This window comes from Eupeodes corollae, chromosome 3 (genome assembly GCF_945859685.1).
Source record: "Eupeodes corollae chromosome 3, idEupCoro1.1, whole genome shotgun sequence".
NCBI classification, from domain to species: domain Eukaryota; kingdom Metazoa; phylum Arthropoda; class Insecta; order Diptera; family Syrphidae; genus Eupeodes; species Eupeodes corollae.
Window position 1 is genome coordinate 16,620,009 of NC_079149.1, and position 16,044 is coordinate 16,636,052.

Here is a 16,044-nt window from a genome sequence, read left to right on the forward strand (position 1 = left end):
TAGGTAGACGAAGTCCTTGACTACCTCAAAGGTACGTCTGTCGATTGTGACGTTTTGACCAAAACGTCGGTGTTGTATATCCTTTCTAGACGACAGCATGTACTTTGTTTTGCCCTCATTAACCGTTAAACCCATTCTGCCTCAATACTCACAAAAGCCCCATTGACATCACGCTGAGTTCTTCCGATTATGTCAATGTCATCAGCATATGCTAGTAATTGGACAGACTTTTGAAAGATAGTGCCTCTAGTGTTGACGTGTGAGCTCTGCACTATTCTTTCAAGCACGATGTTAAAAAAATCACATGACAGCGCATCACCTTGTCTAAAACCTTTTTTGACATCAAACGGTTCTGTTAAGTTGTTTCCAACCTTTATGGAGCAGCGTGAATTCTCCTTGGTCATCCTGCACAAACGGACGAGTTTAGCAGGGATGCCAAAACAAGACATGGCTCTATACATCTCGACCCTGTAGATGCTGTCATACGCGGACTTGAAATTGTGGAAAAGATGGTGGGTGTCGATTTGATTTTCCAGAATCTACCGTAATGTGAATATTTGATCGACTGTGGACTTTCCTGGTCTAAAACCACACTAATAAGGACCTATCAGGTTGCTGACGATGGGCTTTAGACGATCACATATTGCGGCAGAGAAAATTTCCTCTATAGTTGGTTCAGTTTAGAGGGTCTCCTTTTTTCAGGATTGGACAAACAATACTGAGGTTATATATGAGGAGATATCTTACAGATAAGTTGTTGCTTGCTCCTAACTAACTAATCTCCAGCTGCTTAAAAAGCTCGGCATTCAAGCCATCCGCTCCAGTGGCTTTATTAGACTTCAGCTTGGATATGGCAATCTTTACTTCGTCTAAGTCGGAAGGAAGGGATTGTTGGCTTTCGTCGTCTATGTTGAATGGATCATCCTGCCTGACAGCGGAATTCGGTTCGTCATCGCCGTTATACAGGCTGCAGAAGTGTTCCTTCCATATCCTCAGTATTGACTGCGGTTCCACTATAATGTTTCCACTTTCGTCTTTGCAGCCTTCGGTTCTAGGTTAATGTTAATTTCGTTTCACCTGTTCATAAAACTTTCGAACTTCATTCCTGCTTTTAAACCTCTCAATATCTTCGACCGCACGCTTCTCATGCCCCCTCTTTTTCCTTCTGAGAAGTCGGTGTTCTTCTTGCCTCTTCGGCAGCTCTCGTCCTTTTATGCAGCGCCGCTTTGCGTGCCTTTTGTTTGGCTACATTTGCCTGCCGACATTCTTTATCAAACCAGGGGTTCCTTGTTAGTGGCTGCTTGAAACCCAGCACATCAGAGGCGGCTTCTCTGATTGCATCTTGGCAATGTTGCCACTTGTTTTCGATCTCTTGCGATTGTATCCGTTCGACGTTGTACCTTCTACCAGCACCTCCCTGTTTTGCCTTGGGTCTGGAAACCCGAAGTGCCACCGTGGCTACAATAAGGTAGTGGTCCGAGTCGATGTTAGCTCCTCGGAAAGTTCGTACATCCATAATGCGTCGATCGCAATATGGTCAGTCTGGTTGACGGTAGATTGATCAGGAGAACTCCAAGTTCCTTTGTGAGTTGAGGTGTGGAAAACGCGTACTGGCTACCATTACGTTTCTGGGGCCTCCGCTAATTCTTTGCATATCGTACGTTCTCTTAATTCGTTTGCGTAGGTTGTCAACAATAAATCCGTCCGTATCCGAGGCTTGTTGGTGCTTCGCAACTATTTTGTAAAACTATGTAGATCTAGGAATATTGTTAATGCATAAATATGCTTTTTTGACCATTTTGTTATGAACTTAGTTTCAACAACCCTGGCTTAAAATAAAATAAAATTTCTCTTCATTCAGTTACTTTGAAAAAAAAAAATCTTTTTTACTTATGATAAAAAGAGAAATATCTATATAAAAGCTATTAAAAAACCAGAGAATTATTTCAGAAAATTACTTTCGTATGCCCACTCCCTCCATTTTTATAGCATGGGTAAAAATATTGCAACCATAATTTATTTCATTCAGACTCAGTTCACCCATTCGATTTGCAAATTACTACTTTCAACCAAGAAAACCAAATTATAGTCTTTTGAAATGCAAATTAAATTACACAACCTCAAGCTATAAATACGTCGATTTTCTGATTGAATCAATCACTTTTTTAAAAAAGCTATAATTCTTCTGTTCCAAAATCAGTGAATAACTGAAATCACTTTTTAAAAAAATGCTGGAAGAAATCCAAGTCGTTTACATGAGTGTTCGAATTTTAAAGTTCTGGTCCTTGATTTATGATCACAATTGGCGAAGATACTTGTGTTTATCAATGACCTCAATTCTTAACATAACTCAATTTAATTACATGTTTCTAACTCATGAAAGTGTCGATGCCAAAATTCGAAATGCCTACATGTTGGTCCTTTGGAGCAATACCATAATTCGAGCTTACCTTTTGGTTCATCAAAAAGCTAAATATGAAAAATTTCTGAAAGATTTGGAATACATTTACTATGAAATTAAAGTAACTTAGAATTATTTTTGACCAACTATTTTTTAAAGTTCTCAAATACTGAAGCTTTTGATGTTTGTTTTATACTTTCAGAAAGATGGAGACAAGTACATCCAGAGCCTACTTGACGAAACTAACCTCATGGGAAAATACATGTCCAGATTGAATTTATTTCTGGGATTATTAACTTGTATCGGGTTTGGATCTTATCCATTGTTTGCTACTGAAAAGGGTTTGCTGATGCATATAAGACTCTAAATTAATTAACATACATTTTTACTTTTTGTTTCTTCGTTAAGTTTTACCATTCGGAAGCATCGTCCCGGGATTAGACGAATACAAGACTCCATTCTATGAAATTCTATATGTTTATGAAATGATAGTGACCCCAATGGGATGTTGCATGTATATTCCTTTTACCAGTTTAATTGTGGCCTTCATAATGTTTGCAATTTTGATGTGTAAGGTTCTACAATATCGTTTGAGGAATTTGAAAAATCCCGGAGACTCAAATGAAGTGATCAAAACAAAGTTGATTTGGTGTATTAAGTTTCAAAAAACTATTATCAGGTAACTCTTAATAAACTAAACAATATGTTTTTGGCTAATGTTGGATCTTTAACTTTCTTTTCTAGATACATTCAAACTGTGAACAATTTGACAACTTACATATTTTTTCTTGAATTTATGGCTTTTGGAATACTTCTTTGTGCCCTGCTATTTCTTTTGATTATTGTAAGTTGCCTTAAATCTCTAGAACAACAATATTTAAACATTATAAAAACTTTTGCTTGTTTAAAGGTTGATTCTTTAGCTGAAGCTGTTATAGTCTGTGCTTATATAACAATGATATTTGCTCAAATTCTGGCACTTTACTGGTATGCTAATGAATTGTATCAGCAGGTAAGTTACATTAAACTTAAAATCAAGAAGCGTGATAAATCTTCTTTTCTGAAAAAAAAAATAAAACAATCACTATCGTGAATAAAATTATTCCCATGATGTCATAACTATCTTTAGAATTTGGATAAATTAAGGATTCAGCTTTTCTTATTTCAAAATTGAAAATTAAATTGAGCAGGTTCCAACGACCGACAAAAGGGATTTGAAAGTAATACAAGTTTCTAGCATCTGATTGGCCAGCTGCCAAAAAATTGCCTTCCAATTAAAGCAACTTTATTGCAATGTTGACTGGAAAGTTATGAAAGGAAAGGAAAATCTCGCTAACTATCAAGACCTGTCAATAGGCATTTTCAGAAAACATAAGGGACTTCATTTGCAGCCAACTTCATTCTCTGAACGCACATTTTAAAAAAGACAGCTAGTTACTTTTTCAAGTGTCATAAGGTTGAGATGGAATTGTAGCTTGCTCGAGAGGTGTTTTTTCGACAGCTGAGGTTTTGCTAGTTTTTGCACGGTCAACTAAAGGTAGAAGTTAGTGAAGTAAAGTTCTGAGTTTGAATTTTATGACAATTGCAAAACAAACAAGTTGCATTGGTCCAAATTTACGTTCAAAGAACGCAGTTGACTGCAAAATGAAGTCCCTTGCGTTGTCTGAACCTGCCCAATGGGCATTCTCTGAACGTACATTTTGACAAAGGCATCTAGTTAGTTAGCAGGGAAATCCTCACACGTTTACCCTAAATATCTACAACCAATTAGCCTATCATCATTCCTGCTTAAAACCTTGGAAAGATTGATTGAAATTTACATCAGACATTACTTAAAACCATGTCTCATTTCCACAGCTCAACATGTTTACTCTAAGGGAAAATCAGTAGAATAAGCACTTCACTCGCTGGTACGTGTTATTGAACATTCCCTCAAATACAAAGAATATAACTTAGTAGCGTTCTTAGATATTGAAGGAGCTTTCAACAACGTCAGTTACCAGGCGATCACAACAGCAATGGATAAGCTGAAATTAGAGAAATCACTCATAGATCTTATACGTCTCATGCTCAAAAGCAGGACAATAATTTCTAACATAAGAAGTTTTACTACCACCAGATCGGTGAATCGAGGCACTCCTCAAGGTGGGGTCCTTTCGCCTCTTTTATGGAACATGGTAGTACACGACCTACTTACATCATTGGAAGCAGAGGGTTTCAAGGTGATTGCCTATGCTGACGAAGTTGCGATATCCGTATCTGGGAAGCATCCCCAAGCTCTCTCGGAACTCCTACAAAATGCCCTAAACAGGCTAACTAAATGGGCTATGCAATGTGGATTGGACGTCAACCCACACAAAACAGAATTAATACTCTTTTCGAGAAGATATAAAATTCCTTAGATTAGCCCACCCAAGATTAGAGGAATACCATTAACCTTTTCCAACCAAGCTAAATATTTAGGCCTAATTTTAGACAAAAAACTAAATTGGAAGGCAAATATTGATGAAAGAGTCAAAAAGGCTACTGTAGCGATTTTTACTGGTAAAAAGGCCATAGGATCAAAATGGGACTTCTCCCCAAAAAGAACCCACTGGCTATACACTTCGGTAATCAGACTGATACTCATTTATGGAGCTGTTGTATGGTGGACCGCACTGGACAAGATGGTTAATCTAAATAAGCTCATCAAAGTCCAACGGTCAGCAGTTATGTGCATCACAGGAGCACTTCACTCAACACCGACTGCAGCACTGGAAGTGCTTTTAAACTTAACACCTCTTGAAATCTTCTCCAAAATAATGGCAGCCAACTCATGTGTAAGGCTTAGAGCCACCTCTCAATAGACCAGTAACAATACTGGACATACTACTATTCTAGACAGTTTCAGATCTATCCCAGATCGCTAAGACTATACCACCCCAAAAATTGTATTCCGTAAAAGCTTCCATGTGTCCATCCCTTCAAGATCCTCCTGGGAAGAAGAGAGACCGCTGGAAGACGATGCGGTACACTTCTATACAGACGGTTCAAAGACCGATCACGGAGTTGGAAGTGGTATATTTTCGGAACAACTGAATCTCAGTCTATACTATAAACTTCCCAATCAATGCAGTGTATTCCAGGCAGAAGTAATGGCGATTAAAGAAGCACTATCCTGGCTCAAAGAAAACGTTATATCATGTAAGGATATACGAATCTTCTCGGACAGCCAAGCCGCTCTTAAATCTCTCGCGTCTGTCTCCACAAACTCTCGAACAGTCCACGATTGTCAATCATCTCTGAAGGAGATGACGGAACAGTTTAACATTCACCTCATTTGGGTGCCGGTCCACAGAGACATTCCGGGAAATTGCAAAGCCGATGAGCTCGCCAAAAACGGAACACTTCTGCCTTATGTTAGACAAAAACATAACATAGGAACACCACTTGCTACATGCAAATATCTTCTCAAGCAATATGCTTTAGAAACAACAAATGCTAGATGGTCACAAAGTACCACCTGCCTGGCAACCAAGCAAATATAGCCAAGTATTGACTTAAAACGGTCAAAAGGCTTGATATTACTGAGCAGACAAAGTATAAGCTCTACAATTGGAGTAATAACAGGACACTACCTCATAGGAAGACATGCTCTGAGGCTAGGGCTCTACATAAATGACTTCTGTAGAAGCTGCATGGACGAGGAGGAAGAGGAAACAGTCCAACACCTTATATGTACATATCCAGCACTCTCCACTAGAAGAAATAACTTTCTCGGTAATCCCATCTTCGATAACACCAGTGAAATGGCAACGATTGACACAAAACGTCTCTCTAACTTTATTAAAAGTACGAAATGGTTTGTTTAAGTTCATTACTCTCCCATGAGTAACCTCATTAATGGTATCACAATAAACCCTTGAGATCTACGTGCGTCAATGACATTTGGACAGCCACTTCAACCTTACCTAACCTATCTAGTTAGTTTTTCAACTGTCATAATCTTCAAACTTGGAACCTCTACTTTCAGTTCATAGTACAAAAACTATCAAAAACATTATTGTCTACAAATCAAGGCATTAAGATTTGTATTTTGTTTTGTAGAGAAATATTACTTATTTCTCTTCCAATTTAAAAAACAAACCCTTTTACACAAAAGATTAAATGGAATTGTAAAAAAAAATAATAATTTATGAAGTAATAAAGATCAGCTTTCAGTTGAATTAAAAAACATCATAAATTGTCATTGTGACATAAGTTCAATTGAATTGATTGTTAGGACATTTTTCTTAACTAGTTTTCTGGTCAACTTTCCAATAAAGTTGCCTTAATTGGAAGGCAATTTTTTGGCAGCTGGCCAATCAGATACTAGAAACTTGCCTTACTTTCAAGTCTCTTATGTCGCCTGAACCTGCCCATTTTATTCTCAATAGGCCCAAATTAAACAAGTGAACTGCACTTTCAATTCACAAATTAGCTAAAACCTAACTAATAAATGATTTTTCGACAGACCTTAAATATTGCTGCAGCTGCCTATGAAACGAATTGGTTTGAGTTCGAGATTCCCACTCAAAAATATCTGATGCTATTGATTCTTCGTGCTCAGAAACCATGTTCGGTAAATTTTGAATTAATCCTGTGCACTTGAAAAACGTATAAAATAATCTAATTTTATTTTCAGCTAATGGTTGGAAATGTACATCCAATGAATTTGGAGACATTTCAATCGCTTCTAAATGTATCATACTCGTATTTTACGTTGCTTAAAAGGATTTATGGTTAGAATTTACGGGAGCACAAATTTAGTGCAATTTAAAGCAAAGTTTGAAGAGAAAATGTATTTATTTGGATTGTATTTTAGTCGCAAAATTCGGGAAACACCTTCAATCCGAAGCTGATTAAACTAATTTTAAAACTTTAAGGGGACAGGATAATACAAAAGGGTTATTTCTTTTCAGTGAACGTGTGTCCAATATTTGTTATTAATGAACGATTTTGAAAAAGGCAGATATGTTGACATATGTGTATTCAAATATATCCCTTGGATGGCATTTTTAGAAGAATATCAATCCCTCTTTAGGCCGAAAGGCAGTAGTTATAAAATAATGGATTAACTAAGAGCGCCCGCATTGAACTAGTAAGATATTTTTTAAGTTTTTGAAATGTACGTAAGTTTTTTAAGAATTATTATCTACTTTTTAGATAGTTTTAAGATTTTGATAAAATAAAAAAAATTATTAAAACAAAATCAATCCCTCTGCTCTAGCACTGTAGGGCTATTCTATTCTAGAACGCAGCGCGGATCGTATTGAACGCGACAAATCAATTTAGACCATTTTTACAACTTAAATGTCAAATATTTCCAAGTCGTTTTCATTGGGCAGGTTCAGGCAACATAAGGGATTCCATTTGCAGTCAACTGTAGTCTTTGAACGTAGACAACTAGTTAGTATTTCAAGTGTCATGAATTTCAAACTCAGAACTTTATGTACTTCAATAACCTCTACTTTGAGTTCAGCGTACAAAAACTACCAGAGACATTATTGTCTACAAAACAATTTTCAGGCAAGTTATGGAGATTTTTCTAACTTTCCAGTCAACGTTCCAATATGGAAAGTAACATTTTGGCAGGTGGTCAGTCAGATACTAGAAACTTGCCTTTCTTTCAAGTCCCTTATGTCGCCTGAACCTGTTGTTGTCCTAAGAAAAAGGACACACAAAAAAAGTTAAATTAAGCAATAATTCGATAACCATTAAAATTGTACAATTCTTCCCAATTTATTTTAATTTGTTTTTGTTATTTGTATTTATATTTTGATCCGATTTGAAATTTTGAATCGTTGGTAGTTTAAATTTGAATTGAAACATTGTGACCATATTTGATTAATAAGTACAACATATAAAACGGTACAAACAAGACATATGTAGAAATGCAAACAAAATGGTAACCTTAGTTAACAAAATGTAAAATGAATAACTTGAATGTTTTTCTTTATCACTTTAATAACTTCGTTTAATTTTTTAATTAAGAAACTGTTAATCTGTGACAAACTATAAATTAAGAATAAGATTCTTCGAAACAAAACAGTATGTGGTCGGACTAAATCAAATCATTTCAAACAGATGATCTTCAAATCAAGTTTCATTTTCTGTAATTTGCTAAATCATGGAGTAATAAAGTTCAGCTTTCAGTTGAATAAAAAAACATGATCAACTGACAGAAGCAGGCTTAAATTGATAATAAGGGAGATTTTTCTTGACTAATTTTCCAGTCAACTTTCCATTAAAGTTGCCTTAATTGGAATGTATTTTTTTTACAGCTGACCAATCAGATATTAGAAACTTGCCTTACTTTCAAGTCCCTTATGACGTCTGAACCTGTCCAATTTGGTTCATTAGAATATCAAAATAAACAAACTTAATTCGAACGAATGGATCTAGTCACTCGAATTAACGTTTCGTTCGAAGCTCAAAATAAGCAAAATTCTACTTTTAATGCTGTCAAGATTGCTCCTGATTAACCGATGGTTTTAGTGCATAAAGAGCACCATTCTACTCGGTACCGATTCTCACATTGTCTTTTGAAAGTTTATATCGGATCTAAATAAATGTACAGCCCTATCACAGGTCCCGTCGTAATAGATTCATAGTACGAACCCTAAAAACAAGTATCATTGCTCCCGTCATCGTACTAAAAAAACTTGCTTCGGAGTTCGTGAAAAGTGGTATCACTAGTCCCGAATGAATAGGGAGTTTTGCCAATTTCTTCTACGAACATATTTTGATCGGGGTGATGTGAAAACAATAATGTAAGTTTTACTATTCTTTTAATGTGAAAGTGTTTTTTTTTTAAATTTTTTTTTGAAGGGCAAATAAAGTTATTCAGTTCCAAAGGTTTAAGAAAAACCTGAAATTACCCAAGGATTTTTAAAAATCCCTAAGGAGGAAGAAAAATCCTTTTGGGGAGCAGAAAAAAAACAGAGTTACAGTGACGACAAAATAAATAGCACAGTTATGTTAAACATTTTCTCTAGGGCTCTTACAGAAAGAACAGTTATCTATGTCAATACCGCAAGAGGTTTTTTGCTATGTACTTTCAAAATAAAGTAACTGTAAATCAACTATGTAAAAATAATTTTATAAACCAAGCCAAATGGTACCAATGTTCAATCAAGCTAAGCCAATTTAAATAGCACACATTGTTTTCGTTGTAAATTAAGTAGAGTTTTCATACATATTCTTACTTTTTAAAAGGTAAGTGATAACGTTTAGAATTTTGTATACATTTGAATTAATAAATTATAGTATGGAACGTGGCAAACACTCAACAGAGGCCTTCAGGCTACAAGTTCTTGATTTTAAAAAAGAAAGGCACACAAACTCGGAGGTAACGCGAAAATTATAACGTTCAAGGAAGAAGGTAATTAATGCTCTTCACCATTGCCAAGAAGAAGGGAGTGTTCAAAATAAAATTCGCAAAAATGGGCAAGTAAAACCACATCTCGAACTGATATTGCCTTCGCCCGACTGAGCAAATCTGATCCATTCATGACTGCTCGATAAATAAATAATGCAATTGAACAAGATCTTGGTATTAAAATGTCCGTTAGTACAGTTAAAAATCGTTTACGTGAACAAAAATTATTTGGACGGATTGCGAGAAAAAAACCACATGTCTCTAAGGGCAATCTCTCTCGTCGCTGCAGTTTGCAAAGGAGCATATTTGAAAAGATCCATATTAGTGGAGAAATATCTTATGGAGCGATGAGTCTAAATTCAATCGATTCGGGTCAGATGGTTAAAAATATGTGCGACGCGGAATCAACCAGGAATGTTACCCTAAATATACCATAAATAGTGTTAGGCATGGTGGGGGTAGTATTTTTCTTTGGGGTTGTTTTTCTTGGCATTGTGTAGGGCCACTCCATCGTATAGAGGGTATAATGGACCAGATTAAATACTAGGAAATCCTAAGGGATACAATGCTACCGTATGTTGAAGAGGAAATGCCCTTGAAGTGGACATTTCAACAGGGGAACGATCCTAAACATACGGCTATGGCATGGCCAGCACAGTCCCCAGTTCTAAATCCTATTGAGAACTTATGGAGTGACGTAGAAAACGCGATAAATAGATCTAATATTTCAAATTTGGACAAACTTTGGCAGGAAGTTCAATGAGCTTAGTACTTAGTACTTGTTGAACGAGGCCGGAGTCCTGTTTTATCTATGAACCGCCGGTGTGCTGCTGTGATTAAAAATAAGGGTTACCCAACCAAATACTAGCTATTTTCTTGTTTTAATTTAATTGTGTGGAATACGAAATGTGCTATTTATTTTGTCCTAGAAAATCTTGAACTGTATTAATGATTTTGTTGTTATTTTTTATATGAATTCAATATTTTTTTTTTTTGATATATCAAATATATCTTTGTTCTTTTTTACCTGGGGTGACTTAAGAATAAGAACGAAACTTAATTTTTGGTAATTATGTCTTAAGCACTTGTGTAAGGCAACAAATCTAAAATGTTTACAATTTAATTTTAATGGTTAATATTTATTGTTAATTTAATGCTAGTTTCTGGTTTAAGAACAAAAATTCGATGTCAAGATTCTGGACTCCATTTGCTGCAGGCTTAATAAACCGCTGCAAAAAAAATAGGAACGCTAGAACCTCGTAGCGGGTCCCCGAAAATTTTGTTACGCTACGAATACGAGTACGTTTACATCATAAGCCCCGAACGAATTTAAAAAAGCATTGCCACACAGAAATACTAATTTCGGAGTTTAAAAATCAGCTGATTTGCGTCAAAATAAGAAAAATAAAAGCTCGTTTTTCAACTTTTCAACATAAAATAATCCCCTCCCTAACTTAAACTTATGTAATTTATAGTTGTCTCGTAATGGAGTTCAAATTAAAATTAGATTTTTAAATAAAAAACTTTGTGTATTCCTTTAATCTCTTTTATTTATCTTTTCAATAATTTTAAAGACATTTTCTTTTTAATAAAATTGTTTTTTTTTTTTGTTTTTATGTATTATTAAACATTCCACACAATAATGACTTTGTACATAATATATAAATTAAATTAAATTAAAATAAAAAAAAATTAAAAACGACAAATAAACCAAAACAAAAATAAAATTATACAAATTAAAATAAAATAAAATTATTTAAAACAAGTTTTTTAAAATAATATAAACTAAAACAAAAGAAAAATTAAATACAAATAAAATAAAAAAGAAAAATATTTATAACTTTTACAAATACTACATTTGTTTTACGTTTTTTTTTATTTACTTTTATTGGAAACGGAAATATTCAATTTTTAAATGAAACTTGGTTTCAAATTGAATTAAATTTTGAGTATACATTTTGAGGAAAAAAATAATTGAGATTTAATGAAATTTATTTTTACATAATTATTAAAAATATACCGAAAATTTAGCACAAAACAGTAAACGTTTTAAGTTGCTCCTGTTTAAATTATATTTTATGGAATTCTTGGATAACAAAACAATATTCAAATAAACAAAAAAATAATTAACATTGCTGAGCTGGAAAATAAGAGACTTTCCAAATCAGCGACACAATAAATGAATAAAGAAAAAGGATAGTAATAAAACTGTAATGTTATTTTAAAAAAATGTTTTTCGAAACATAAAACCATAATTTTATTTTTGTATCCTAATGATATATCCATTTTCTTTTTCATTCATTTGAATATTCGTTATGTTCTCTCAAGATTATTAAAAATAGAACCATTAAATATTTTGAACTTCTTTACCGACGACAACGTCGAAGACGCGACGATGAAAAGTTATATAATACTTTTACTTTTATAAATCACTCAAAGAATTAAATTTATAATATCTTCTGTTTTACTTTCTCACACCCGTGTATTGAACCCTGCTTAAGCTTTTCTTTTACTACAATAATTGTTGTTTTTAGACACTTTCTCAAAGTTTATAGAATTGTTTTTGTTTTTTTTTTTTTATAGTTGCTATATTATTTGATAATATAATATAATAATTTTACTTTATATTAACAACAAAATTGCAATAAATACAATTTCTCTAAATAATTTCTATTGTAATATAATAATAATAATAATTTTATATATGTCGTTATATTTATATTCATAATAATAATAATAATTGCAACTTGGATAATAATATAATGCTTTTCTTTTTTCTTTGTTTTGTTATTTAATTGATACTCCGCCGTTGGAAACTAACAATCTATTATTTTTTTGTTTTTCTAATATGGACTCTTTTTTGGATTTTGAATGGGATTCTAAACTATTTATATATATTTATATTTTATGCTTAAACATCATATTGTTTTGTAATATATTATATATTTTTTGTCTCTTAATTCTCTGTTAATAATTTAATAAAAATTGATTTATTGTTTAAAATCTTATTTTTGTTTTTATTCTCTTTTTGTTTGTTAATGTCTCTATTTCGTATTTAATTTAATTAGATTTTTTTACAAACTATTTGAATCAACTTTCGGTACTTCGATTTATTTACATTTTATGGTTTTAAAAAATAATTTAGCAAATTTGTATACATTTACATATATTTTTGTATATGTATTTGTTTATATATATATATGATCTACTGTAAAATAATTTGTCGTATAAATTTACGTTATGTCTACATTCTACCTTTAATATGCATTTCTGTTGCATAAAAATCGGTTTGATTACTTTTTGCTTAACCTAGGTTTAATTTTTAATTGTATAAGAAAAAGGAAAAAGTATTGAAATTTAATTTTTTGGTGAAACTGTGATCAATTTATGAGGCGTCACTGGCGATATCTAAAAGTAAAAAGAAAAGAAAATTACTTTTAATAATTCTTAAAATTTAAGTCTTAGGAATTTAATTGTGTGTTTTCACATATTAAGTTCTTAATTTTTCAGGGAATGACTTTTCAAATAGAATAAAAGTTGATTTTTGTTAAGTTTTAGAATAGCTTAAAGCTTTATGATGGGCAAATTTAACATCCAACATACTTAAAAGCCGCCTATGACCACATAGGGTATAACTTTATAAAGAAATGATATAATTCGGCACCCCAAATAAACTAAATTAGAATATGTAGGATGACAATGACCAAACGTTTCAACAAAAGGTATACAAATTGCAATTCAGACCGATCAACATCTTCAATGGGCTCCAATAGGGGAATGTGCTCGCTTGCCTCTCTTTAACCTGACGTTGGAGAAAGCAATCTAAGACTCTACTATACCGACAACAGGAAAATTGTCACTAAATGCATACAACCAATCTTCTATTCTTGACTTCGAACTTGTCGAGTTGTAGAAGGTGAGTAAAGTCAATGATTCTCGAGAATCTTCTGGAGATGAGTCCTAAAACTTTAAGGACGTTCTTATCCCTCTACCTTCCCAGAATCATCACCCCTTCCCACATAAACGCCAACGTTTATGTCACCAACTCCCATCCCACCTCCCACGTTGTAATGGCAAAAAAGCTAGACAGCGCTTCTCTCTGCGATGCTCCTTCTCACTCTAGGTAACTTGGCTGAATTGTTGTTACCGAATCCTAAACTTTTCCTCACATATCAGAATGATTTTCTTAACATCAACTGACTCCTCACCCTATCTCTTCCTCTCCAACTACCTCTTATCTTTATTGGGCTGGATCTAAGGTGTTTAACGACCCGTGCCGATGATCAGCCTGGCTGGGGGCTCAATTCAAAAATAGCCCAGTCTCTAACGGAGCATCCGGATACTTCTGTGACCAAAGATGATAAAAACAAAACAAAAATGAAAAGAATGAGACCGGTATCTCTTCAGGATCGGGCGGCAGTTTGGCGTCAAAGCCTGTTGCCATATCTCCTGCTGCCAACACAAAGAAGGGAATAGTGGCAATCCATGGACCCTCTTGTGCTGTTGGTAGCAACGAGAGTAGGAAGGTAGCGACACCTAATTCCAGGAGTAGCAGGGTTGTGAATAATGGCCCTACCACTACTAATGAGAGTACATCCAGAAATGGAAAGGGGAAACACTAAAAAAGCCTATATAGACAAAAGCGGCAAGCTGCGAAGATCCTTAAGGCTTCTGGTGCATCATTGGGGGCTGAGAGGACACCCCAGGAAACTGCTCGCGTGGAATGGGCTAACAGTGTACTTGCTGCTGGAGAAGCAATAAAGACTTTACGTCTAAACGCGAAAGGTCTTTTGAGGGGGCCTTACTGACACCAAAACGGCCTCGTGTGCACAACACCAGCACTCCCCTTAATCCTATCAGGAAACAAGTCAGTTTCAGTGACGTCACAAAGAGCAAAGTCGTGGTTGCGGTCATTGACAGGAGCAATATCGGCTGATCGTTGGCAGTTGGCCAAAGTTAAGCTTTCGGGTGGCTTTTTAAGCATTTTGATAGAGCTTCCAGGACCACTTCCTTCTATAAGCGATGGGGGTTGGCATCAGGTTCATGTCAAACTCATGGTTTGTGGCGACCAGAGGTCTTGTGACTTATACAAGCTCGCTGTCATCCGGTTAGATGAAGTTTGGACAGGTGCGAAGCTCGAGGTTGTAAGAAAGACATTCCTAGCAGACCTAGAGCATGTATTTGGATTCCAATCGAACCTGCTGGTATCGAGGTCATTCTCAAGATGATCAGAGTTTGTAACCCGTCCCTTCCAACGCATAACTGAAAGATAGCCAAGCTAGAGGAAGTGAAGGGTCTTTAAAGGATTGCCATTGTGGTACTCAATTAAGAATCCTTGGCTCCTTTAGCCTTGACCAATGACTTTATAAACTATGGCTTCGAATCCATTGAAATTCGAATATATAAAAAAGATGAGGTTAACGCGGATAGCGGCCTCCAACAACAACCGAAGGTGAACTCGCGGTTGGGGGGCCTGGGACGTCGTCTTCTATCCTAACAAAGGGTGATAGTCCATCCTTCCATCCTTAATGGAGACTCAGGAAGACCTTAACATGATCCTTCTGAGCGAGGACGAACTCTTGGGTTCATCCTCAGACTCAGAGGATCAGAACAAAACCGTGGTGGAAGTTGATCTGCCTAATTATAGCCAAAATGCTGCAGTTAGTACAGATTAAACTTCAACACTCCATAAAGGCCTCGGCCTCACTTCTTCTCCGTCTGGCAAGAAACGGGGAAGACATTGACCTGATCCAATAGCCATGGATTGTGGGATTTGTTGTTCGAAAAACTTTTACTCATTCAACAGGTTTGGCTGGATTATAAGCTTAAAATCAAAAAAAAACTTGAGATGAATAAAGCCAAAGTGGTGGAAACTAGTATGGGTAAATACTCTCAAGTTTCCATAATTCTTTTGGAACAAGCTGTGAATGAGCAAACTGTTCGGCCAGAAGATATATATTTAAGACTTTGTTGCCCTAAAAACCAAAAGCTACTCTCAAGGAAAAAAATCATTGCTTTTAAACTGTTAAGTTACTGATGACGCATCCAATTACTCCTGGTAACCTGGCCGTTGAAAACAATAGTTTAGTGCGTTTTTTTTTTCATCGGCTGACATGTTGAGAGGTGCTTGCATTTTTGAATTGGCCTTCCAACTTGTTTAATACGAAAACAAACGCTTCCTTATTCAGTCAAAAATATGATCTGAAACTTAAGGAATTTATTAGAATTAAAAGAACTTCCAGCA

The 16,044-nt window shown here is 34.9% G+C and overlaps 2 protein-coding genes across 3 annotated transcripts in view; one reads left to right on the forward strand and one right to left on the reverse strand.

The window, feature by feature from the left end:
* The first annotated feature begins 2,191 nt into the window (after positions 1-2,191).
* Positions 2,192-7,642, forward strand: LOC129952938 (odorant receptor 49b). Its single transcript, XM_056065919.1, has 7 exons — positions 2,192-2,522; positions 2,604-2,742; positions 2,810-3,080; positions 3,146-3,245; positions 3,312-3,413; positions 6,894-7,001; positions 7,065-7,642. The coding sequence occupies exons 1-7, from the start codon at positions 2,229-2,231 to the stop codon at positions 7,164-7,166; spliced, it is 1,116 nt and encodes a 371-aa protein (XP_055921894.1). The 5' UTR covers positions 2,192-2,228; the 3' UTR covers positions 7,167-7,642.
* A 4,940-nt stretch (positions 7,643-12,582) lies between these two features.
* Positions 12,583-16,044, reverse strand: part of LOC129949405 (ubiquitin carboxyl-terminal hydrolase 43) — an 85,611-nt gene continuing 82,149 nt past the window's right edge. For both annotated transcript variants that reach the window (XM_056060843.1, XM_056060842.1), the window contains one exon: positions 12,583-13,208. In XM_056060843.1, coding sequence (XP_055916818.1) covers positions 13,158-13,208 — 51 coding nt within the window. In that variant the 3' untranslated portion in view covers positions 12,583-13,157. The remainder of the gene's footprint in view (positions 13,209-16,044) is intronic.